Source organism: Xenopus laevis, chromosome 1S, assembly GCF_017654675.1.
Source record: "Xenopus laevis strain J_2021 chromosome 1S, Xenopus_laevis_v10.1, whole genome shotgun sequence".
NCBI lineage: Eukaryota > Metazoa > Chordata > Amphibia > Anura > Pipidae > Xenopus > Xenopus laevis.
The window spans coordinates 183918584-183944289 of record NC_054372.1 but is presented as its reverse complement, the minus strand read 5'-3'; the positions used below and the strand labels follow the sequence as shown (position 1 = coordinate 183944289).

General features: G+C 39.6%; 1 protein-coding gene across 1 annotated transcript in view; it reads left to right on the top strand.

Annotated features, from left to right (window-relative positions):
- The window catches only part of ghr.S (growth hormone receptor S homeolog), a 277152-nt gene that overhangs the window by 237510 nt on the left and 13936 nt on the right, over nt 1-25706 (top strand). The window contains exons 5-7 of the mRNA XM_018244502.2: nt 17233-17362; nt 18291-18451; nt 20386-20564. Of these exons, the coding sequence (XP_018099991.1) occupies nt 17233-17362; nt 18291-18451; nt 20386-20564 (470 nt within the window). The remainder of the gene's footprint in view (nt 1-17232; nt 17363-18290; nt 18452-20385; nt 20565-25706) is intronic.

Below are 25706 nucleotides of genomic sequence, written 5' to 3'. Positions count from 1 at the left end.
GGTGCCTGAATTCCTCAGGAATGAATCCTCACAGACTCCCTCTTGAAGCACTCACAGAACCCATTGAACTGGGAACTGGTAACTGGTAACTGGTACGCTATGCAATTAGAGACACATTTATCAAGGGTCAAATTCCAAATTCATGTGAGTTTTTTTTTTTAACTCACGTGAATTAGATTTTACTCAAAATTGAATATTCGATTATTTATTTACAAAATGTAAAACTCAGACATATTTTACCGAAACTGAATCGAATTAGACTAAACTGGATTTGAGTATTTTCTCAGAAAAAATCACGAATTTCAGGAAGTCTACAAAGCACCTCTTCCATTGACTTGAACAGTAATTCTGCAGGTTTTAGGTGGCAAATAGTCGAATTTGAATTCTTAAAGGGCCAGAGTATGATAAATGTTGAAAATAAAATTCAATTTTTTTTTTAAAACTCAAATCGAGCTTGAATAATTCCCTAGTCCAATTTGACAGTTTTGACCTTAGAAAAAAATTCAAATTAGAATTTTCAATTTGACCCTTAATAAATCTGCACCTTAATATCCTCCTATTTGTGCCTGAAATTAAAGGAGAAGGAAACCCCCTGGCGCAAAAATCCCTCCCCCCTCCCCTGTGTTGCTCCCTCCTCCCCCCTGGCCTACCTGTCCCGCCGGGCAAATGCCCCTAACTTGTTACTCACCCCTCTGCGCAGGTCCAGTCCACGGAGTTCACAGGCGCCATCTTCTCCCAAGCCGTCTTCTTCCTGCTTTGACTGGCGTTTTTGGCGCATGCGCAGTAGGAGCATTTCACCAGTACGGATCTACTGCGCATGCGCCAAAAGTCACGAAGTCAAGAAATCTGAAAACTTCGTGACTTTTGGCGCATGCACAGTAGACCCGTACCGGTGTAATGCTCCTACTGCGCATGCGACAAAAACGCCGGTCAAAGCAGGAAGAAGACAGCTTGGGAGAAGATGGCGCCTGTGAACTCCGTGGACTGGACCTGCGCAGAGGGGTGAGTAACAAGTAAGGGGCATTTGCCCGGCGGGACAGGTAGGCCAGGGGGGAGGAAGGAGGGGGGGCAGCAACACAGGGGAGGGGGAGGGTTTTTGCGCCCAGGGAATTTCCTTCTCCTTTAACCCACTTAGACTGTAAACTCTGCCGGGCAGAGCTCTCTTTCCTCTTAACATTGAGCTCTTAATACAGGTATGGGATTCATTATCTGGAAATCCGTTATCCAGAAAGCTCCGAATTACGGAAAGCCATTGACTCCATTTTATCCAAATAATTCAAGATTTTTAAAGATGATTTCCTTTTTCTATGTAATAATAAAACAATGCCTTGTACTTAATCTCAACTAAGATATAATGAATCCTTATTGGAAACAAAGCCAGCCTATTGGGTTGTTTTAATATTTACATGATTTTCTAGTAGACTTAAGGTAGGAAGATCCAAATTATGGAAAGATCCATTATCCGTAAAACTCTAGATCCAGATCATTCTGGATAACAGGTCCCATACCTGAATTTGTATTTAATATTTTAATGACCCATTTGCTCTATTAATGTATTGTGCTGCACGCTAACGCTTTATATGCTAGAAACACATTGGCTACCTGAATATAGAAGGCAGTTCCTCCACAGATGAAATGCATATAAATTTAACAGTACTGACTGCTGAAGCCTGGCTAAAACTATGTGTAAATATTCTCCATTTAACAGAATGATTTCATGAGGTGCTTGGGCTTTTCACTCTTACCAGTATGTCAGGTGCCATTTCCTTGTAATACCTTCCATATGGCGTCTCTCTCTAATGCTGAAAGAATGAGTTATGGCTGCGGGGAAAATCTGCTTTAAATTCTGTTTCCCAAGAGAATCCCCTCTACATATTTTTTTCACTCCCTAGCTACCATTAGCATATAAACAATATAATGGGGGTTTAAACAGTATTATGTTAGTGGAAAGGACTAGATGGGAAAGAAGAAGGGGGTGTTGGAATGTAATGGTATTTATTGTATATATTAAAGAAACATTTTGCAGAACATGTAATTTGTGGCTGCGTTGGGAGACAATCGTTTAGTAAAAAGAGCCCTGAAATTAAGAAGAGATAAAAGAGTCTGTAACATGTTGGTGCCTTCTTGGTAGGCAGTTGATATATGAAAGCAATTACAGCTATAGGATCCATTAACCAGAAATCTGTTATCCAGAAAATTCCGAAACCCAAAGGGGCCTTTATGGTGGCATAAATTAAGAATTCACCAAAATCTCACCCTAACTGGCGTTTGAATAAGTATTGACCCTGCATCTATTTCCAGTTCAAAGGAAGTGTTCAGTGTAAAAATAAAACTAGGTAAAAAGATAGGCTGTACAAAATAAAACATGCTTCTAATATAGTTAGTTAGCCAAAAATGTAATGTATAAAGGCTGGAGTGACTGGATGTGTAACAGAACACTACTTCCTGCTTTGCAGCTCTTTTGGTTTTCACTGATTGGTTACCAGGCAGTAACCAATCAGAGACTTGAGGGTGGGGCCACGTGGGACATAACTGTTGCTTTTGAATTTGAGCTGAATGCTGACGATTAAGTGCAAACTCACTGAACAGTTACTGTATGTCCCATGTGGTCCCAGGGCTGGAACTAGGGGTAGGCAGAAGAGGCATGTGCCTAGGGTGCAAAGTTTAGGGGACACCAGGCACATACCTTCCCTGTTAGACATCCAGTCACTCCAGCATTTATATATCACATTTTTATTTTGCCCAGCCTATATATTTACCCAGTTTTTATTTTTACACTGTTCCTTTAACTTCAAATAAACATTGACTCAAAGTCTATTGTCATTGGACCCAATCCACTACCAAGGGACCCTGTTAAAATAACCAGTCCAAGTGTTTGTGATCCTCTGCCTTATGGAGTCTACCACCTAATGCGGATTAGGGATCAACAAAAAAGGTTATTGTCCTGCCTCAACTCCAGAATAAGCTTTCCTCTTATAATAAAATCCATTCATATAACTGGAGATTTGTACCTGAAGGTAATGGGACAAGACTGGGGGAAAATTAAAGTCCATGGTTAATGGTATATGTAGGTACCGTACTGTTTTAATATACAGGATTATACTAAAGTGATAAATCCAAACTCTTGTTGTCATTACACATAGGGGGTTATTTATCAAAGTCCGAATTTATCTCGATATTTTCTGCTACAAACTCCGATCAAATCTGCTCCAGTTTTTTACGCTTATTTATTACATTTTCCTGAAAATTTGCTTTGCAGGAAAAAAAATCTGATTTTCATGATTTTTTTGGATTTTTCCATCAGATTTTCGTTTTTTTTCCGGAAATTTCACCTGAAATCTCCGAAAACTTCAGGGTATTGCACGAATCAGCGCATATCAAAAAATCATTGGGACTTCTCCCATTGAATTATATGCAACCTTGACAGGTCTGAGATGCGGATTTCAGATTTGGACTTTTCCATCCTCTGGGTTTAATAAATTCCGAACAATTCGTGATTTTTTAAAAGTCCGATTTTATTTAAAAAAAAAAAAATCTATAGGAAAATGATAGGAAAACTGATAAAATAAAAAACTCACCCTGTACCCCTAAGATATTTTTTCACCACAGCTACGTTCATCCATTTACCTTTTCGTATCGTATTTCGAATTCCATGAATAGTGCAGATTCCACAGCATTTGAAATGATTGGTAAGTGATTACTTACTTGGTTGAGTGAATGTTGAAGGTGAAAGTGCATCTATTCATTCCTCCAGCATAACAAAGACGAAAAGTTCTATCACCTATTGAATAGAATTTGCTGCAGTACAGATAGAATTTAAAAGAAGAAAGTCCGTTTTTTTTAATCTTATGTCTGAAACTGAGTGCTTCATAGTGAGGAGAATTGTAATGAAGGTATGGCTACACTGGGAGGCACACGAAAATACGTCAGGAATTTTAAAATCAGAAATCTTGATATGGATACATCTCAAGGCTGCTTTGAGACACTGAAACATGTGGCTATTGTTTTTATTCATTTAGACATGATATGACTGGATGCAACAGAGCTTCTCAGCAGACTCCCTTTCATCCATTAGGAGAACGATGACTAGTTTTCGTAGATATCTTTGGTTCTCCCTCTATTACATCTTGCCAGTCTAACTGACCAATCCAATGGGTATGACAAAATGCAACAAAGTGTAGGGACCTATAGTATCTGCTAGGCTCCTATAGCTTTAAATCCCTACCCTTCCTTATTTCCTAGTTACTATGCAAAAATCCCTGTATCTAGTTTAAGTATTTCACTATGTCATTGGCCAAAGTGTAATGACCACTTCCTGCCACACTTCCATATAGTGTTGGAAAGGAGTGGCCTCTTCCTCTTTGGCTGCTGGTGTCCTATCCAACTGGTTGTGCACATCGAGCCTGGGTACACCAAGGCCCTATAAAGCCACCACCCTAAAGGGACCTGAACCTTTAGCGACTAAGTCGGGAACCAGGAAACCCTGTTAGCAAGCACAGATTATACTTTTAATAGACTCTCTAGGAGAGTAAAATAGATTATATAGATTATATAGAAAGTGCAGTTGTGTGCTCCATCAAGGATAATAGCAGGGAGTAGCTTCCCACAAGACTTCCTTGTATGCCTTTAGTGAAAAGACCACAGCGGATAGGCTGTTAGGCTAGACTTCTTCTCCCTAACTACTCCACTGGATGGGATCCGGACCACTTAAAGGTGTATTGCCTGAGGGAATTGATGTACGCGTGACTATTTGACTTATAGGAGTGACATCTGTGATTGCTGTATCACCCTCCTCTGTGACTTGTTTACACCTGCATTGCCTCATACGTGAGTAAACCTGTGGTCAATATTGTTGCTCTTGTAAATAAATCCATCTGTTATTTCATCAAGAACCTCCTGGCGTCCAATTTATCTATCTTTTGCATATAATCGCCTGTGTGGTGTAGTTCTACTACCTCTTAAAGGAAGCTTCCACTTGGTGAAGGCCCTGGCCCTGTTGTGTAAGTCGCAGTGTAACCCATGCTTATACCAATAGCTGGACACTTTAACCATTGGTGTTCTGGATATCCCAGAATAGCGTTACAAAAGCATGTACTTAGGACCTTGCTTCAATCTGCCTTCTGCTTCTCCCTAAATTACAGGTTTTCCCTTGTGACCATTCCACCTTATTAAGAACCACTCCATCATCCTACATATCTATCTAATGAACTGTTTACCTACCATTCTGCCTGTTTGTCTTTCTCCATGATTACCTGTACTGCACCATCTTTATTTGCTTACATTACTCTTTTTATGCAAGCTATGATGGAGCTTATTTTTGCAAGTCACCGTTCACGTACTGAGCGGTTGGAATGGCATGTGAACAGCAGTTCTTGTTTAATTACTCCATATTGAACAATCCTGCTGTGATCTTTATTAAGCTCTGTCCTTTGCTTGTATTCTTCTATTGCAGTCACTGCAAATAACAACACCCTCCTGTAGCACTTTTGATATATCTTTACTGTTCATCTCTCCTACATTTTTGTCAAGACTTTTGAATCTTGTGTTGAACCACTAACCCTACATTATAGGGGCTTACAGGTAGGGCCATTTGATTTTTTGGGAGTTTTGGGGCCCAGGTTAAATAGGTTGAAGTGGAGGGAAAGTGATTGTGGGGGCAAAAACAAAAAAAAGCAGCAGAGCAAGGGAAAAGCAGAAGGTGGAGAGAAGTGGAGAATGGAATGAAAGTGCAATAGAGAGATCAAGAGAAGAAGGAGAAGTCAGAGGATCACATGAAATGAAAAAAAGTATAGATAGAACTGAACTAGAAGAAGAGAAAGACACAAGACAATGAAAATAAACTGTTAAAACATAGAGAACTAAGGAGAAAGCAGCAGAGACAAAGTAGAAAGAACAGAAACATGGAGTGAAGTAGGCTTGGAGGGCTAACTGTGATTACATCAACTGAGGCCTGCAGGGGGGAATATCAGCTCTATTAAAATGCTATAGAAATTGAGCCCCCGAACATCAAAGAAGTGGGACAGCACTGATTTTGATGAAATTCCAATTTATAAAGATCTGTCTTTTGTCCTGTACTGAATTTCACTGCACTGACGCTCAATATACCCATGAATAATGTGCATGTTGCTAATTATTTACAGATTGCTTAGAGAAATAACAGGATTCTGAGTCTGTTGGATATAGTTACACTAAATCACAGATTTAACTTGCAGTTCTATTAACCACTTCATGCTCAGTTACCTCCCCTACACAGGGCAGCCATCCTGCTCAGACTCCATTTACTTTTGAGGCTTCATAATTATGGCATGGTCCAAGCTGTGCAAACTGACCTGCACCCAACACATCCTTACGTTATTATTACTAGCCTTTATATAACACTGACATTCCACAATGCCTTACAGAGATAATTCAGCCTCTGCTCTAGTGGAGCTTACAATCTAAAAACCCTACTGGAAGAGTAAAACCAGGACCCTTGGCTTGGCAGCATTTCAGAGCCCTGTAGTTCCACTGTCCATGTGAAGTGTATCACTGCCTTTTGGAGATCCAAATCAGTACTTTAAAGCTTTTCTCTGCAGATAGCACTAAAGGCATTGTGCATTTGGAAATTAGAATCGCTAATGTGTGCATGTCATTTTAACTGCTTCTCCTAGCCTTTCATGGGCCCCCTAGAACTGATGAGGCCCTAGACAGGTGGCTGTGAAGGCATATGTATATCCCAGCCTGTTTCAAACACTTCTTAGCAAAGCACATACATGCTCCCATTTTTTAAAGAGCGTGCCGCACCCATTCTGGTAATTAAAGTTGTTTTTGTGCCTTTTAGCACATAGCCGAGGCTGATTCCAATGCGACATATGGCTAAGCAATTCTGTGCAGTGTTAGCAGTTGTCTATTAGTAGCCGTCTCATGCTGCAAGAAAGGGTTGCTGTGTTTTTCCATCGCATTCAGGGAAGCAAGAGCTTGTGCTCGAAGGTCAATAACTCATTGTATACAGACTCAGTAAACACTGAACTCTCCCTTAAACGAAGGCCCAAGAATTCTTTCTGTTGGAATGCGTCCAACTCAGAACGTTCTTGGCACTGATTGTTTGGCTTCTCTGATTCCTGCAATCCTCCTGGCGCTGGGTTCACTGTTTGAATATAGTGCTGGGCTGTGCTATTTTTCTGGCAGCAAGAATAGAGACTGCAGCAAAGGAAAAAATAAACATTGTTTTTCACTTGCGCCCTCCTTTGTTAGAGGCAACACATCGCAGGTGGAAGGAAAAATATACCAATTATACCCAAACACACCCAATCTGCCCAGCTGAGCTGCAGAAATCCATTTTGGCAAAACAATCCTACTTGGTTAATTTAATGTTTACATTTTTATAGTAGACTTAAGATATGATGATCCAAACTATGGTAAAAAAAAACCTTATGTGTAAAATCTCAGGTCCAAAGCATTGTGGATATAATTGTACATGTATCTACTGTAGACGTTTCACTAAAGGGGTCATTGAAATGTGCTCTAAATATCATGGGGACCCAGTTTTGTTGCTGTTCATTTAATCCGAATGGCTATGTCCTTTTTTTTCAGACTTGTTTCCTCTTCTGTTTCTCAGTTTGGTTCTAGCTCATTGCTCCCTTGTACACTAAGGGGCAGATTTATCAAAGTTCGAGGTGAATTTTTAAATTTAAAAAATTCTAATTTCGAGTTATTTTTGTGTACTTCGACTAGGGAATAGTCCAAGTTTGATTCGAATTTTAAAAAAATTCTTAATTTTGAAATTTATCATGTACTGTCCCTTTATGAATTTGAATTAGACTATTTGCCTTCTAAAATCTGCCGAATTGGTGTTTTAGCCTACGCGGGACCTCCTACAATCAATTTGGAGTCATTGGGTGGACTTTTGATAAAAAAAAATTATTTTTTTTGGGTGAAAAGCCTCGAATCGAATTCGATCGAATTTGCAGCTCGATCCTATTCACCCATTTTTAAAACAAAACAATTTTTTAATAAATTTCGATTGATCATTTTTTTTTGAATTTCGAGTTTATGGGAGTTTATGAGAGTTTTTAGAAACTCCCATGAACTCGAAATTCGACCCTTTATAAATCTGCCCCTTAATTCCTCATCTATAAACACTGTTGGGCTGGATATTACATCTGCAGTGGTGGGATTTAGAAAATAGTTACACAGTTGTCAGGCAAATAAAACATAAAAATGAATGATATATGTAATACTTTTTTTTGGGGGGGGAGGGTCTATTCTTCTTAAAACTTCTACTTAAAACAGTCTGAAAGCAGAATCTATGTTTAAGCTGCTGTATGAAGCTAATCTCCCTCTGGATTTCCTCTGATTTGACTGTGTAATGTAAAATCTATCTAAAGTGTATAGACAACTTTCATTATGGTGTTGTTTAACCAAAAGTTTTTGGACTACACTAGTAGGAAAGGTTTAAGCATGCTGGGAGTGTAGTGAGACGCTGGACTCCAGGGCTGTTATAAAAAACTGAACTGGCTTAGTTAAAATTATACTGTTATGTTTTGGGTAGCCGAGGATGAGTAGAGTATAAAAGTGCTTTATTAGCAGATTCATGCAGCCATTGCAGAACAGTAACTTGTACTTTTAAGCTGTCAGGTAGTATGCACAGTATAAGTCTGGGCACAGTGAAATCTACAGGCCATTTGAATAAACACCACATATTCCCCCTATAGTGGGAAAGCATTTGGGCAAATGTAATAAACAACAACAACGCATCTTAAATATAATATACATTATTCATATCACATAGTCCTGGGTCCATGCAGGTAGTTTTCTGATTCTCTCAGTACGCCTTATAGGTTCACTTTCTTCAGGCCTATTGCAGTTGGCATCAGTAGTAGGAAAATGTCCTTCATCAAATGGAGCTTCTCCAAAGTCTTATCTAACAGGAGCAAGACGACTTGCATTCCATATGGGTCCATCAGACAGTTCATATGTGTATGGTCCTCGCTGGTGTCTCACTTCAAGTGGTGTAGTAAATTTAGATTGTCCTTGTTTCAGTATTCCTGGTTTCTTAATTCTGACTCAAGATCCAGGCTGAAAGTGTACTTCTCTTGCACCAAGTTTTCTGTCAGTATAAGCCTTGCATTTGGCTTGTTGACGTTTCACAATGTCAGCAGTAGATGATTTTGTAGGCAAAGTATTTTGTGGAAGTTTGATGTCTGCAACATGTAACTTAGTGCGCATCTGTCTGCCATGTAATAATTCAGCAGGAGATGATTGGGTTGTTGCATGGCACGTTGCTCTGTAGTTATGTAGGAACTCTGTTGTAAATACTTTCCAAGATTTCCCAGTAAGATTTGCTGTCTGTAGTGCTTCTTTCGGACTTCTGTTGAATTGCTTGATTTCTCCAATTGTTTGTGGGTAATACACTGCAGATTTCCTATGCACAATATTCCTCTCTCTCAGAAAGGATTCAAACTCATATGAGACAAACTGTGGTCCGTTGTCTGATATTAACTCCTTTGGATTACCTTCTCTGCTGAAGACTGTAGACAGAAATGTTATTACTGGAGCTGATGTTATGTGAGAAACAAATGCAATTTCAGGCCATTTACTGTAATAGTCTATCAAGGTTCATAGGAGCATCAGTAAAAGGACCGACAATATCAATAGCAAGTTTTTCCCATGCTGATTCAGGGAATGGTACTGGCTTTACATCTGGTCTCAACTTAACTTTGTGTACAAAGTTCTTTGCACAGTCCAGTGAAGTGTTGCTTTGTAGTGAAATTTTAGACATTTAGGGGCCCATTTACTTAGTTTGAGTGAAGGAATAGAGGAAAAATAGTTTGAATTTCGAAAGGTCGAATATGGCTACTTCGACCATCGAATGGGCTACTTCGACCTTCGACTACGACCTTCGACTTCGAATCGAATGATTCGAACTAAAAATCGTTCGACTATTCAACCATTCGATAGTCGAAGTACTGTTTCTTTAAAAATTTCTTCAACCCCCTAGTTCGCCACCTAAAACCTACCGAGGCCAATGTTAGCCTATGCTGAAGGTCCCCATAGGCTTCCTAACAATTTCCTGATCGTAGGAATATCCTTCGATCGATGAATTAAAATCCTTTGAATCATTTGAATATTCCTTCGATCGTTCGATCGTAGGAATAGCACAAAATCCTTCGACTTCGATATTCGAAGTCGAAGGATTTTACTTCGACAGTCGAATATCGAGGGTTAATTAACCCTCGATATTCGACCATAGGTAAATGTGCCCCTTAGTATTTGATTCGAATTGTACAGTCACTGGCAAGCAACCAAGCACAGGGATTGGATCCTTTAAGTAACTGATCAGTTTCAGGGCAGGTGCAACAAGCGGATCTTTTTGCAAAATATTTCAAGAAAATATCCTTTGGTTGTATAGAAACAGCTGAACCTGTATCAGCATCAGGTTAATGGAGTGTCCCTTGTCAGCAGAAGCAGTACTGACACTGACAGTGCATATAAACTTGTCTGGAATAAATGTACCAGCTTTATCCACACTTAGGGGCACATTTACTAAGGGACGAATTTCGAAGTTAAAAAACTTTGAAATTCGACCATCGAATTTGATACTTCGATAGTCGAAGTATTTTTTTGATCGAAAACTACAGTTTTCGATCAAAGTAAAAATCGTCTGATCGATCGATCGATTAAATCTTTTACAAAAAAATACTTGGACCACTCAAAACTTAGCCAAAGTTTATAGGAGGTCCCCCATAGGCTAAGCAGCAATTTGGCAGGTTTAAGGTTGCGAAGTGTTGAAGTCGAAGTTTTTGAAAGAGACAGTACTTCGATTTTCGAAGTCGAAGTTTTTTTTAATTCAAATCGAATTTTGGCCTATTGGATGGTCGAAGTACCCAAAAATTACTTAGAAATTCAAATTCACTTTGACCCTTAGTAAATGGGCCCCTTAATACTGTGCCATTTGTAGTAGTGACTTCATGAACATCTTTAGCAGAACTACGGCAGATCTTAGCAAAATGTCCTACTTTTGTGCAGTTGCGGCACCATTAAGCTTTTGCAGGACATGTAACATGATTTGCAGTGTGTTGTGTTGAACCACAGCGAAAGCAGTATTTTCTATTTGTATTTTCTGTATGGTTTTGCAGTGTAGGTGAATCCCTTTCCTTAGCACTGTATTTTGCCTGTGCATTATTAGGCCACAGTCTGTACATTCCCAGCAGTTCCCTGACTGAGAGTTTTAGCCTCTGCCACTGCTGTTCCAATTTGGCTAGCAACTGTAATAGCCTTTGCAAGGGTTAAATCCTGCTCTTGGAGCAGTCTCTCTCTAATGGGAGGTGAGTTTGTTTTTTCCACTATTTGGTCTCGTAGCATTTCATCTGTTAGATTCCCAAAGTCACATGTAACAACCAGCTCTCTCAAAGCTGCTACAAATTGTTCTGTGGATTTGCCATTACGTTGTCCACGTTTATATCTTTCAGCAACCACATTTACTCTTGGCACAAAAAAGTTCTTTATAGCAGTAAGAGCAGTTTCATAAGTCTCATCAGGTAATGGTAATGTATAGAACAATGGTCCCCAACCAGTAGCTTGTGAGTAACATGTTGCTCACCAACCCCTTGGATGTTGCTCCCAGTGGCCTCAAAGCAGGAGCTTATTTTTGAATTCCGAGGCAAATTTTAGTTGCATAAAAACCAGGTGTTCTGCCAAACAGACCCACCTGTAGGCTGCCAGTCCACATAGGGACTACCAAACAGCCAGTAACAGCCCTTATTTGACATCCCCATGGACTTTTTCATGCTTGTGTTGCTCTCCAACTCTTTTTTAGATTTAAATGTGGCTCACGAGTCAAAAAGGTTGGGGACCCCTTGTATAGAATATACGCTGTCCCTCTGCTCCCAGGCAGTGAATAATAAAGCACAATTTCTAGCAGCAGAAATCTCCCCTTGGTCAGCAGCAATAATGTTATTTTCAAACATACGGATCCAAGCAGTAAAAGCTCAATACTTGCTTTTTATGTTTATGTTTTTTATCTTTATATGTTTATTTCCCTTTCTTCATATTCTGTTTCACACCACTGAGAACCATAAAGGAATGCAGCATATCAGCAACTCCGACTCAATTGTATACTTATTCTGTTAAAACGCAATTAAAATTATACCAGCAACAATTATGAATCCGTTCTCTTCAATCATGCAAACCTGGTGGTTAGTAACCCTCCAAGGCCTTAGCGTCCCCAGGTGCACCCTCACTTGTTTAAACACCGTATTCTCCTTTTAGATTGGTGGCACTCTTTGTATTTAAGATGAGCTTCCTTTGCACATACACTTCTGGAATGTGTTGCTCTATAGCACAACACAGCACATTATTTGATTCATAATAAATAGCTCTACTGATCAGGCAACAGGGGGTCTTCCAGATCTTCTTGCCCATCACTTGCCCATAGAAATACACTAGCTGTTAAAATTATTCATTCATTTTTGCATTTTCATACTTAATTTTGTCACATTAAGGAATCAATTTTGATTTATCCCTAAAAATGTTACATCTAATAAGTATTGGCCTCTTTTGCCAAGATTCCCCTAAATAAACCTTTTACTCAATAGATTGTGTTCAGTCTAGAAGTCCCGAACTGCTTCCAGAAACATTTATTAGCACCCCCTTAATATCAGAGCAAAGACACGTTTTCGAGAGTGGAACTATCCACGGTGCAGCCAGTGAATTAGCACTGGAGCCCAGAAGTTTAGGGGCCAACTGGCCTTCATATTCTTATTACAGTCACACGTAGATAAGGGTCAAATATTGAGGAGCCAATCAGCATAGCATACCTGCTTTGGAGAATAGAAAAAACCTGGAAAAAAACAATGCGAATTATGTATATGTTGGTGCACAGCTGAGGGGACCCAAGGGGAGTGCAAACCTTTGACCTCATAACAAGCTTTACAACATAGTGTGCAGTTCAGAATAATGAAGTCAAGCATGAAAAGCTCTCTCTATAATACAGTGCAAATCTGTAGCTTAAGAACAACTGGAGGAATATAGGCTTGACAGCTCTGGAATATTTGCCAGAAGGATAGTGCCATGCTTGTGAAATCCCTATCAACGTTCCTGTTTACGAGTGTAATTTATGAGTCATGAATTTACAAAATAAATTGAAAATTGATTTTGCAGTGAACAAAACGGCACACTCCAATTCTCCCCGCATTCAATTTTCAGTACTTTATAGCTCTCTGGGCGTCTGATGCTGAAAGTGTACCAAGGCTTATAAACGAGAATTACCCTGTAAATCTTCAGATGCAAGGAAGTTAATTAAGAATGGCATTCTGTACAGGACTTCTAGGCAGTGCACTGTAATACAAGAACCTAGCACGTGGTTTAATCCATACATGGAGAACCCTAGGGAGAATAATTCTACGCTTTGGATAAATACATAATGCAGATCTTCGCTGCATGGTTTATTGCACTCACAGTCTACTGGTAACGATTTTAGAATGTGCCTGATCTGATCTCACACTCACAAGTGTCTGTGTTTGGGAGGGGCCCATAAACAGATAATTTGAATAAGATCATGGCTGAGTGCTAAATATATTTCTATGTAGCACCTGAACCAGGAAAAAAACATTGCCTTCTCCTCTGCTTCAGGATCAGTAAGATTTAACAGGACTGGAGCATTTTCTGACATAGGAAGATACCGTATATACTCGCGTATAAGCCGAGTTTTTCAGCACCCAAAATGTGCTGAAAAACTCAAACTCGGCTTATACGCGGGTCATACCTTTCCGCGGCCCCAGCAGGACTGCCTGTGACTGCCTGTGTCGCCGCCCGGAGCAGGTCCAGGAGCTCCGGGCGGCGCGTCCTTCCCTGCCGGAAGGACAGAGGGAAGAGCAGCAGACGTGAGTGCCGGGGTGGGGAGAGCGACGGGGTGGGGAGAGCGACAGATGGGGAGGGCAGGGGGGGGAAGTGGCAGAGGGAAGCAAACATGAAATGGGGGTGGCAGAGGGAAGCAAACATGAAATCCGGGCGGCGACACAGTCAGTCACAGACAGTAACAGGTACCTGCCCAGTGTCCCCCAATTGTTGCGGCCGGGTCACATTCACATTTTGAAATCTGACATGGGGCCCCTAGGCTTATACACGAGTCAATACATTTTTCCAGTTTTCTTAGGTAAATTAGGTACCTCGGCTTATACACGGGTCGGCTTATACACGAGTATATACGGTAGATGGAAAATATTCCTTTCACATAGATTTACATATACAATAATCCAAATATCTGTTTCACATTCAGGCTATATGGGCAATGCACCCGAGGTCTAACTGGAGACAGTGTTTGTGTGACTTCACTTTGGGGCTGATTCATTAAGGGTCGAATATCGAGGGTTAATTAACCCTCGATATTCGACTAGGAATTGAAATCCTTCGACTTCGAATATCGAAGTCGAAGGATTTAGCACAAATCCTGCGATCGTATGATCGAAGGATTATTCCTTCGATCGAACGATTAAATCCTTCGAATCGAACGATTCAAAAGATTTGAATCCAACGATCGAAGGAATATCCTTCGATCCAAAAAAATTAGGAAAGCCTATGGGGACCTTCTCCATAGGCTAACATTGACTTCGGTAGCTTTTAGCTGCCGAAGTAGGGGGTCGAAGTTTTTTTTAATGAGACAGTACTTCGACTATCGAATGGTCGAATAGTCGAACGATTTTTACTTCGAATCCTTCAATTCGAAGTCATAGTCGAAGTAGCCCAAAAAATACTTCGAAATTCGAAGTTTTTTTTACTTCAAATCCCTCGAATTTAGTGAATCGGCCCCCTAGTGTATTATAAATAAGTGTCACACATGGGATAATGTCTGCATTATCTCTTGGGTCATAATCGGTAACCATGCAATACGTACATAACAGAAGACCTGGTTAAAATACAGGTATGGGACCTGTTATCCAGAATGCTTGGGACCTGGGATTTCCCGGATAAACACATCTTTCCGTAATTTAGATCTTCATGCCTTAAATCTTCTAGAAAATCATGTAAACATTAAGGGGCCCATTTACTTAGCTCGAGTGAAGGAATAGAGGAAAAATAGTTCGAATTTCAAATGTTTTTTTTGGCAACTTCGACCATCGAATGGGTTACTTCAACCTTCGACTAAAACCTTCGACTTCGAATCGAACGATTCGTACTAAAAATCATTTGACTATTCGACTATTCGATAGTCGAAGTACTGTTTCTTTAAAAAAATTCTTCGACCCCCTAGTTCGCCACCTAAAACCTACTGAGGCCAATGTTAGCCTATGGGGAAGGTCCCCATAGGCTTCCTAACAATTCGATCGAAGGAATATCCTTCGATCGATGGATCAAAATCCTTCAAATTGTTCGATTCGAAGGATTTAATCGTTCGATCAAACGATTATTCCTTCGATCGTTCGATCGTAGGAATATCGGTAAATCCTTCGACTTCGAAGTCGAAGGATTTTACTTCTACGGTCGAATATCGAGGGTTAATTAACCCTCGATATTCGACCCTAGGTAAATGTGCCCCTAAATAAACCCAATAGGCTGGTTTTGCTTCCAATAAAGATTAATTATATCTTAGTTGGGATCAAGTACAAGGGACTGTTTAATTATTACAGAGAAAAAGGAACTCTTTTTTTAAAAAAATTTGGATTGTTTGATTATAATGGATAATGGATTTCCACATAACGGATCCCATACCTAACTGTACAATGGTTTTAGTATTTAGGTAGAGATAAATAGGTGTCAGTTGGTTCCTATGGAAATATCCTCTAGTGTGCAGCTAAACAAATGATTAAGCCTTCTTACATTGTCTTGTTTTCTTCAGGAAAAGTTGCTGAAACTGTTAAACGTTAGTATTAAATTGCTTTACAGCACATACAAGATTAAGGCCCACGAATGCAGGATAATTGTTATTCTCTAAAACCACATGTCAGAAACAGAATGACGAATTTATAGTCACTTGATTTCGGGTGTGTAATTTTAATATTCACTGGCTCAAACCCACTGACCTTCATGTTCAAATACATTCCATGTCAGCTCCCTGTAAAGTATCCGCTAAAAGCAGAGTTCAGAGAGGTGATCCAGTCAAGGGTTGTAATTGATTCCTTGCAGGGGAAATAAAGGAAATTTTATTTTTATTATCTGTAACTAAGTTGGACAATTATTCAGTGTGGCTTAAAGATAACATTTATTCTATTCAGACTCAGATAAGTTTAAATGGAGTACTTTTCAACTAAGTGTGCCAAAACAACTGCAGCATTATGCACACAATGGTCTATTTTGGAAATGTAAATTGATCATAGATGACTTATTATGCTCCAAGCAATTATTTTTTGTGCAATAGAAATTATAATAATAGTTGTCAACATTCACTTCTACATATTAAATCTGATACTGGATAAGTAAACATAACCATTTTTACACATTTTTTTCAGACTTCCTGAAGTCTGAAGTCAGAGAAATATTTCTCTCTTTCTTCTTCTAAGCCGCCATGACAATTCTTAAGTCTGGCCCATTATCTGGGTCTCTGATTTTTTTTTACAAAAAGCACACGTTTTTCCCAGATTTAAAGGAAACCATGATAGTTGTTCCCTTACTTGTAGGAGCCATTTCTCAGCCACCCCCTTAAGGTGGCCATAGACTCCAAGATCCGCTTGTTTGGCGACATCGCCAAACGAGCGGATCTTTCCCCGATATGCCACTAACGGCATGGCTATATGGGGGGTAATTCAAACATTTGGCCGTATGGCCGAACGATTGAATTACGATGCGCCAAGCGGCTCAGACGGGTCGGTCGGGTAAAATCCAACCTTCCCGATCGATATCGTGGCCAGATATCAATCAGGAAGACCCGTCGGAAGCCCCCATACACGGGCAGATAAGCTGTCAAATCGGTCCAAACGACCGATATCGGCAGCTTTATCTGCCCGTGTATGGCCACCATTAGGCTCACAGTGTCTTTCATTTCCTCCCTTACCATATTCCATAGTGATTCTGGGGCTTGATGTCGGTGTACTTTCAAGGCATTCTGTGAACCACCCACTATGGAAAGCAGATGGACTTCAAGTCCCAGAATCCATCACAGCACAATGGAAAAAGATGAGGGAGGAATTGAATGACACTTTGAGCCTAAGGGGGAGTTGGGAAACGTGTCCTACGAGTTCTGTTTACAAAAATACTCCGACATTTGAATTCTAAAAAACAAATTTGAAAATAGTTAATTTCTGTGTTCTTTCTTTACAGTGTCCCTTGGAAAGCCGAGGATCACCAAGTGCCGTTCACCTCAACAGGAAACCATCACTTGCTATTGGACTTATGGAGAGTTTCACAATTTATCATCACCTGGCCAGCTGAAACTTCAATATAAAAAAAAGTATTGTTTGCTTATTAATTATTCCTTTTAAAGCTCCTGTCCGTTACCTGTGCTTGTAAATAACAGCTCTGTTCCGCTTCATTGCATGTATCTTTTTATTCATATAGAGCAATTCTTTCCGTATAATGGCCAAATTATTCTATAGGCATTTTGTGGGTCAGATTATAATGAAAAGATAATGTCATACAAGGGAGGATATTTCAGGGTCTTGACTGATAAAATGCTAAACATGTCAATGTTGCTAAATAAACAGCACCAACTAGCCCATGGGTATCTTACCTCCATCTTTAAAAAACAAAACAATATTTTGTGCCCTATACTCCATTATACTCCACTGTCCCCTCCTTGCTTCCTTTCCACATAGTCTATTACTTAAAAAAGTGTCCCTGGATTTAACACTGACCTATGGATGCAGAGTAACACAGCAGAACTCAAGGACTCCATCTTCCATATCTTTGGATTTCTTTGCTAAGGGACCGCCGACGCTAAACTTTTTGGATCCAAAGGTACAGAAGATGGCGTCATAAAGGCTAAAATAATAAACTGTAATCAGTTAGGTTAAATTGTTTATTAAATGTACCTTGTATAAAGGACAATGGCAAAGGCTACTTTTTTTGTTTTCAGCAATGTCTTGTAGGCTTGTATCACATTTGTCATTTTTGTCATTGTTTTGGGCTTTTATAACATAATACACTGTTGGATCTTGAATAGCAAACATACACTGGGTTGCAGCTACCTTTATTCTAAAACCTCTACACTTATTGGAACATCAGATCCATTTTATGAAATAATGCCTTTTAATTGGCTCGAGCTTCAGGCTCTAAGCCAACTTATTATAGTTTACAGCCTCTTTAAGTCTGTAAGTTCCCTTGTGGAAACACTTGTGTATATTTTAATGTATTGTTGGGTTTTTTGTTTTTTTTTACAGGATTGAGGCCAACTGGACAGATTGCCCAGATACTATAACTGGGGGAGAAAACAGCTGCTATTTCAATAAAACCTATACTTCTATTTGGGTCTCTTATTGCGCCAAACTTGTAAGTGAAGATACTGAATTCGATGATTACTGCTTCTCCGTTGAAGATATTGGTACGCATCATAAACTTCTAATTATCCCATTTGCTTAGGACAGGTATGGGACCTGTTATCCAGAATGTTGGGGACCTGGTTTTTTTTCCAGATAATGGGTCTTTCCATAATTTGGATCTTCACACCACCAACTCTACTAGAAGATCATGTAGTCATTAAATAAACCCAATAAGCTGGGTTTGCTTCCAATAAGGAGTAATTATACTGTATTTTACTTTGGATCAAGTACTGTTTTATTATTACAGAGAAAAAAAGAAATTATTTGTAAAATTTGGATTATTTCATTATAATGGAGTCTATGGGAGTAGGCTTTTCCGTAATTCGGAAACTTTCTGGATAATGGGTTTCCAGATAATATCCGATACCTATATTTCCAGTACTTAAGAGCCAGAACACTTGGGGGCAGATGTATTAAGGGTCGAATATCGAGCGTTAATTAACCCTCGATATTCGACTGGGGAATGAAAATCCTTCGACTTCGAATATTGAAGTTGATGGATTTTGCGCAAATAGTTTGATCGAACGAACAAAGGAATAATCGTTCGATCGAACGATTAAATCCTTTGAATCGAACGATTCGAAGGATTTTAATCCAACGATCGAAGGATTATCCTTCGACCAAAAAAAGTTAGCCAAGCCTATAGGGACCTTCCCCATAGGCTAACATTGACTTTGGTAGCTTTTTAGGTGGTCAAAGTTTTTTCTTAAAGAGACAGTACTTCGACTATCGAATGGTCGAATAGTCGAACGATTTTTAGTTCGAATCCTTCTATTCGAAGTCGTAGTCGAAGGTCGAAGTAGCCCATTCGATGGTCGCAGTAGCCAAAAAAACACTTCGAAATTCGAAGTATTTTTTCTTCTATTCCTTCACTCGAACTTAATGAATGGGCCCCTTACAGTATGTTGGCCAAATCCCACATCTTCCCTCAGGTACATTTTTGCCTGCAACAATACAGTTTGTCAGTGAATATTTTAAAGAGTCCTGTACGGGACCAGTAAGACAGACCTATGCCTGATCTGGACCTGCTGACCCATAACCTGACAGGCACCCACCACCCAATGCATCCCCAAACTCAGAATTGATATCCAACACTGACTGCTGTCCAACTTACCTTCCAACCCGGGGCCCATGAAACCAGAAGTGGCATCACTGTAGACCAAAGTGCCAATTCTGCAGGACAAGTAAAGAAGATTGTCTGGTCATGTGCTTTCAGAAAGAGCCAGCACTTTAGGATGGAACTGCTTTCTGTCAGGCTGTTGTTTCTCCTACTCAATGTAACTGAATGTGTCTCAGTGGGACCTGGATTTTACTATTGAGTGCTGTTCTTAGATCTAACAGGCAGCTGTTATCTTGTGTTAGGGAGCCACTATCTGGTTACCTTCCCATTGTTCCTCTGTTAGGCTGCTGGGGGTGAAGGCAGTGGGGATGATATCACTCCAACTTGCAGTACAGCAGTAAAGAGTGACTGAAGTTTATCAGAGCACAAGTTACATGACTGGGGGCAGCTGGGAAACTGACAATATGTCTAGCCCCATGACAAATTTCAAAATTAAATATAAATAAATATGTTTGCTCTTTTGAAAAACCGATTTCAGTGCAGAATTCTGCTGGAGCAGCACTATTAACTGAGGCATTTTTTTTAAAAAAAAAAAACATTTTTGCCCATGACAGTATCCCTTAAACAGTTTGAGAGTAACAGTACTGCTGGCTCTCAGTGGCCTAACAAGGTGAGTATCCTAGAATCTTGTTCAGCCATACGTCCAATCCATCATAATCCCACCCTGTGCTGTAAAGTGCAACATACATTAAAGATATCCTAAAGAATGGTGGTACAGTTGGTGTGTAGGTAGTTAATTATCATGGAAGCCTTGCTAATTTGTGTTTGTTGGTTCTGCATTGCTGTATTGCTGTAACTGCTTGTTTTCTTGAACAGTGGAACCTGACCCTCCCGTGTCCCTGAACTGGACTGTGTTGACTATCAGCCTGACCCGTATGCGCATAGACATCCAGTTAAACTGGGAACCACCACCCTCAGCAGATGTTTCAAGTGGGTGGATAAGTCTGGAATATGAGGTTCATTTCAAGGAAGCCAATGAATCACAGTGGACAATAGTAAGATAACTTTTTATTGAATATGATCTTACTGGCATTTCTGGTGTTAATTCATTTATCAGAATTCATTTTCTGCAGCGATCTTACTGCCATGTTTTGGGGTTCTCATTCTCATCCATTTTCTGTATGGATCATATTGGCACACCTGTGGTTAAAGCAGTTATCTTAAGTTATGATAATAAAAATGATGAGCCACCATAGCACTCAAGGTACTGGCATATTCCTGGAATGTCTAGGGGGTATATTTATCAAAAAGTGAAGTTAGAGATCGCCAGATTGAAATTCCGCCACTCTCCATTCATTTCTATGGGATTTTTAAATGAGTATTTATCAATGGGTGAAAGTGAAAGTTCATCCTTTGATAAATACGCCTTTCAAAATCCCATAGAAATGAATGGAGAGTGGCGGAATTTCAGTCTAGAGGACTGCGGCGATCTCTAACTTCACTCGGGCTTACCCTAGGGCTTAATGTAGTTCTCTGAATCTATTTTCTTCCATGATCTTTAGGAATGTGCCAAATCCTTATTTTTCAAACATTAAGACAAGATTCAGCCTAATTCTGGATCGAATTTGGAATGTATTTTGTATATGTAAATTACAATCCAGAAAAACATGAAATTATCTTAAAAGTGTGACCTAAAGTCAAGTGAGATTTAGGGGCATGTTTACTAACCGCCGAAAATTCACCAGCGTCTGCTTCACAACCATCATAACACTTTGTCAGGTGAAAATTCGCACTGACATCGCTAATTCCCTAATTTACGGAGTTTCGTCATGGGTGCCGAGCGATGGCAAATTTTCGCTAGTGTTACTTCGGCAATGCAAGCAAATCAAAGCGAAGATGCGCTAGCGTTCAATACTGCCTAGCGCAAATTCGTTGGAGGACATTCGCTCAGGCTAATTTGCATACGTCTGGAAATTTAAAGTTGAATGGATCTCTTTCTGTTACATGTTGCATCTCATACATTGATAATTAAAAGTTAGAGAAGAGGGCGCACCCCCTTAAAAATATAATGCGAGGTGCTAATCCATCGGGAGGCTCCCCATGTGGGTCTCCAAATCTATATGTAACTAATCAAGAAAGGATTGCACACTCAATTTACAAAAATTATATATTTGTTACATAAGAAAAAAGTAAAAAAAGAAAAATTTACAAAAAATATAAAAATCAATGGTGAGCCCAACACGTTTCGACCATATTGGTCTTCCTCAGGGGCACAAATATCAGAAAAACGAAAAGAAAAAGGCATTTCATACATTGACACTGATAACTAGACATGTCCAGGGAACCTTAATAAAGACAAGAGAGTTGTTATATATGTTATAATACACAAAAGCCATGAATATCCTGTAAATTATATCCTTATAAACGTTGAGTTCTGATGTCATCAGTTATAAACGGTGAGTTCTGATGTCATTTCTGTCACATGACTCACCGAAACTTGTGTATTATAATAAATAAAGTACCCCCAGTTGTAAAATATGAGGATATTAGAAGTTACCTCGGAGTTTCCTGACCTGTATAAAAACACTCGGCCTTCGGCCTCGTGTTTTTATATGGTCATGAAACTCCTCGGTAACTTATAATATCCTTATATTTTACAAAAGGGGGTACTTTATTCACTATATAATACACATGAGCCCACTGTAAAACAATGTTCCATATGTTAGAAAATGTATGGGGGAAAATGGTTACACAAAAATATTTATTTAGGACTTTTGCAGACTATCACCCTGAAAAAAGGATAAGATGCCAGCATTTTTTGAATTTAGAAGTTTCTCCACTCAGAAAATATAATTTAAGTAACTGACGATTGAGGGAGATCTATGCACTCCAGTGCACTCCGCTGAGCTGAGCTGGTGAAGGCAAGTCTGCGAAAGAGGTAACGTTCAGTAAAATCCACATTTTAGTGAATTTTTGGAGTAACGACCGTTCGCCAGAGCGATAATTCGCCTGGCGATAGAGTGCGAATCACCGCTAGTGAAGTGACGCTTGCGCCCGTTAGTAAATCAGCAAAGTCCCTGTGGGTGGTAACGATAGCGAATCATCACCAGCGTTAGTCATTTCACCCTTTAGTAAATCTGCCCCTTAGAGTTCAGATTCAGTTCAGCCAAACACTGATTTGGCTGATTCCTGCTAAAAACTACTCAGATTTGACTGTATCTCAAAATGAATCCTGGATTCGGTGCATCCCTAATTATCTTACTGGCATATCTGGGGTTAATTCAGTGCTGATTATCTATTTTCTACAGTGATCTTACTGGCATGTCTGGGATTAATGCAGTTCTCAATCCATTTTCTGCCATGATTTTACTGGGATATTAGTGGTGAATTCAGTGTTCATTATCCATTTTCTGCAATGATCTTACTGGCATGTGTGGGGTTATTGCCATTTTCTAAATCCATTTTTTTCAAGGTGACCTTACTGGCACATCTGTTGGTTCACATAATTAGTGATGGGCGAATTTATTCGCCAGGCGCAAATTGGGGGCGAATTTGTGTGATTTGCCGCCGGCGAAAACATTTGCGAAACGCCCGTCAAAAACGAGACGCCATCGCAGTTTCGTGAATTTTTCGCCGTTTTGCGAATTTCGCGGGAAATACGCAAATTTTTCGGCTAAGCGAAACGGTTTTCTGCAATTATCTCATTGGCATGTCTGGGGTTAAGACACTCTTACCAATTAAGAGTGATAAGGTGGTCGTATACAGAGACATACGGTCATTTGACTGTGTTGCCAAACGAGTGGATCTCTCCCCGATATGCTCACCTTGAAGTGGGCAATATCGGACTGATCCGATCGTGGGCTCTAGGGCCCAACAATTGGATCATAAATGCAAGTAGTATGAGCGGTTGGATTGCGGGAGAGATGCAGTCCGTGATCCGACAGGATTTTTAACCCTGCCCGATTGACATCTGGCTGACTTTTTGGCTGGATAACGATCGGGTAACCCGTGGAGGGCCCCATAGATGGCCAATAAGCTGCTGACTTGGTCTGTCAGCAGCTTTTATCGGCCTGTGTATGGCCACCTTTAAAATTAAAGAAATCTGTTGAATCCCGCATTTAAATCCTTTAATGTAGTTTTTAATAAGTGGCCACAAGAATATATAAGAGGCTGTGGCATACGGGAGAGAGAGGGAGCTCTGCAATAAGAAGTGATGGAGCCGTGGTTTGGATAGAGGATTGATGTTTGTCAGGTGGGTCTATAGTTCCCTGCAGTGAGAATGAGGTGGTGGTGGTGAATGAAGCAGTTATTCATGTACATAGTTATTCATGTCAGTACAATACATTTCCCAAGGGAGCGCTTGAGCCTAAGTACTGCCGAAAATTCAGAGTATGATCCATGAGAGAAAAGAGAAAGCATGGCACGCTGTCAGCATGTTTACAGGAAAGACAGGCCCACTGTGTATTTCACTAGCCGCAATCCTGTCATACCACAATAAAAGGTGAAGTACACATCAGAGGATGTCCTGACACTAATGAAATGTATCAAGGGAACTTTTCAGCGCAGAGAGGTCAACTAATCCCCTGTCATGAGGGTGATAATGATTTGAAATTAAATAAGATCTCAAAAATGTCCATAGCAGACCCATACCAACATAATGACATTGGGTTAGCTGATCCCTAGGAATTGGAATATTCCAAATTCAATTCGAGTTTCAAAAGAATTTGAATTTCGAAATTTATCATGTACTGTCCCTTTAAGAATTAAATGTGGCTATTCGCCATGCCGAATTGGTGTTTTAGCCTATGTGGGACCTCCTAAAATCAATTTGGAGTCGTTTGGTGGACTTTTGAAAAAAAAAAATTTTTTGTTAAAAAAAAAACAAAACATTTTCGATACGAATTTGATTTGATTTGAGTTTGCAGATCGATCCTATTCACCCAAATATAAAAAAAATTGATTTTTTTTTTTTTTTTAATAAATTTGCTAGTTTTTTTCGAATTTCGAGTTTATGGGAGTTGATTGGAGTTTTTTTAATCTGCTCCTTAATGTCTGTGGCCTGTGGGTGGGGTGGACTAAAGTTCAGCCCACAAATGTACGTGACATTTTAAATACTCAAGCCAGCTTGCCCCACCCTCTTCCGCAACATCACAGCGGGCGGAGGTATATAAATAGGAGAACGCACCAAGTTACGGTTGGGTGGTGATTCTGCAGGGCCTGGTTAGAGTCAGCTTTCACTAGTTCACAAGTTGCTTTGGCTTACTACACCTGCTGCAAACTATGTCCCTTTTTTAACCCAAAGATTTTAATACAGCTGAATATTCTGATTAATAAAAAATCACAAAACTGAAGAAGCCACTTGCATGAGCCAGGAAACGTTTTCAAGAAAAACTCTAAGGGGCAGATTTAGCAGGGGTCGAATTTGAATTTTCTATTTTTTTTTTTTTTTTATGGTCAAAACTGTCAAATTCGACTAGGGAGCTATTCAAATTCTTTTCAAGTTTTTTAAAAGAATTCAAATGAGATTTTCGAGATTTATCATACTCTATCCCTTTAAGAACTCAAATTTGACTATTCGCAAACTAAAATCTGCTGAATTGCTGTTTAAGTCAATGGGAGACGTCCAGGGATCATTTTGCCGCCTTCCTGACATTCAAGTTTTTTTCGGAGAAAAAACTCAAATCGAATTTGAATTCTATTGGCGTTTTCAGGTCGATATAATTCATCCGAGTTTGATTTTTCTTTAATAAATTTCAATTGGTCGAATTTCGAATTTATTAGGTGAGTTTTTAAAAACTCACATGAATTTTGAAATTCGACCTTTGATAAATGTGCCTTTGACTTAAAGGAATTGTTGAGTATAAAAATAAAATCTGGGTAAATAGATAGGCTGTGCAAAATAAAAAATGTTTCTAATATAGTTAGTTAGCCAAAAATGTAATGTATAAAGGCTGGAGTGACTGGACGTCTAACATAATAGCCAGAACATTACCTGCTTTTCAGCTCTCTTGGTTTCCATGGACTGGTTAGCCTGGTTACCAGGCAGTAACCAATCAGAGACTTAAGGGGGGGACCACATGGGTCATATCTTTTGCTTTTGAATCTGAGCTGAATGCTGAGGATCAATTGCAAACTCACTGAACAGATATGTCCCATGTGGCCCCCCTTCAAGTCGCTGACTAACTCAGAGTTAGAGA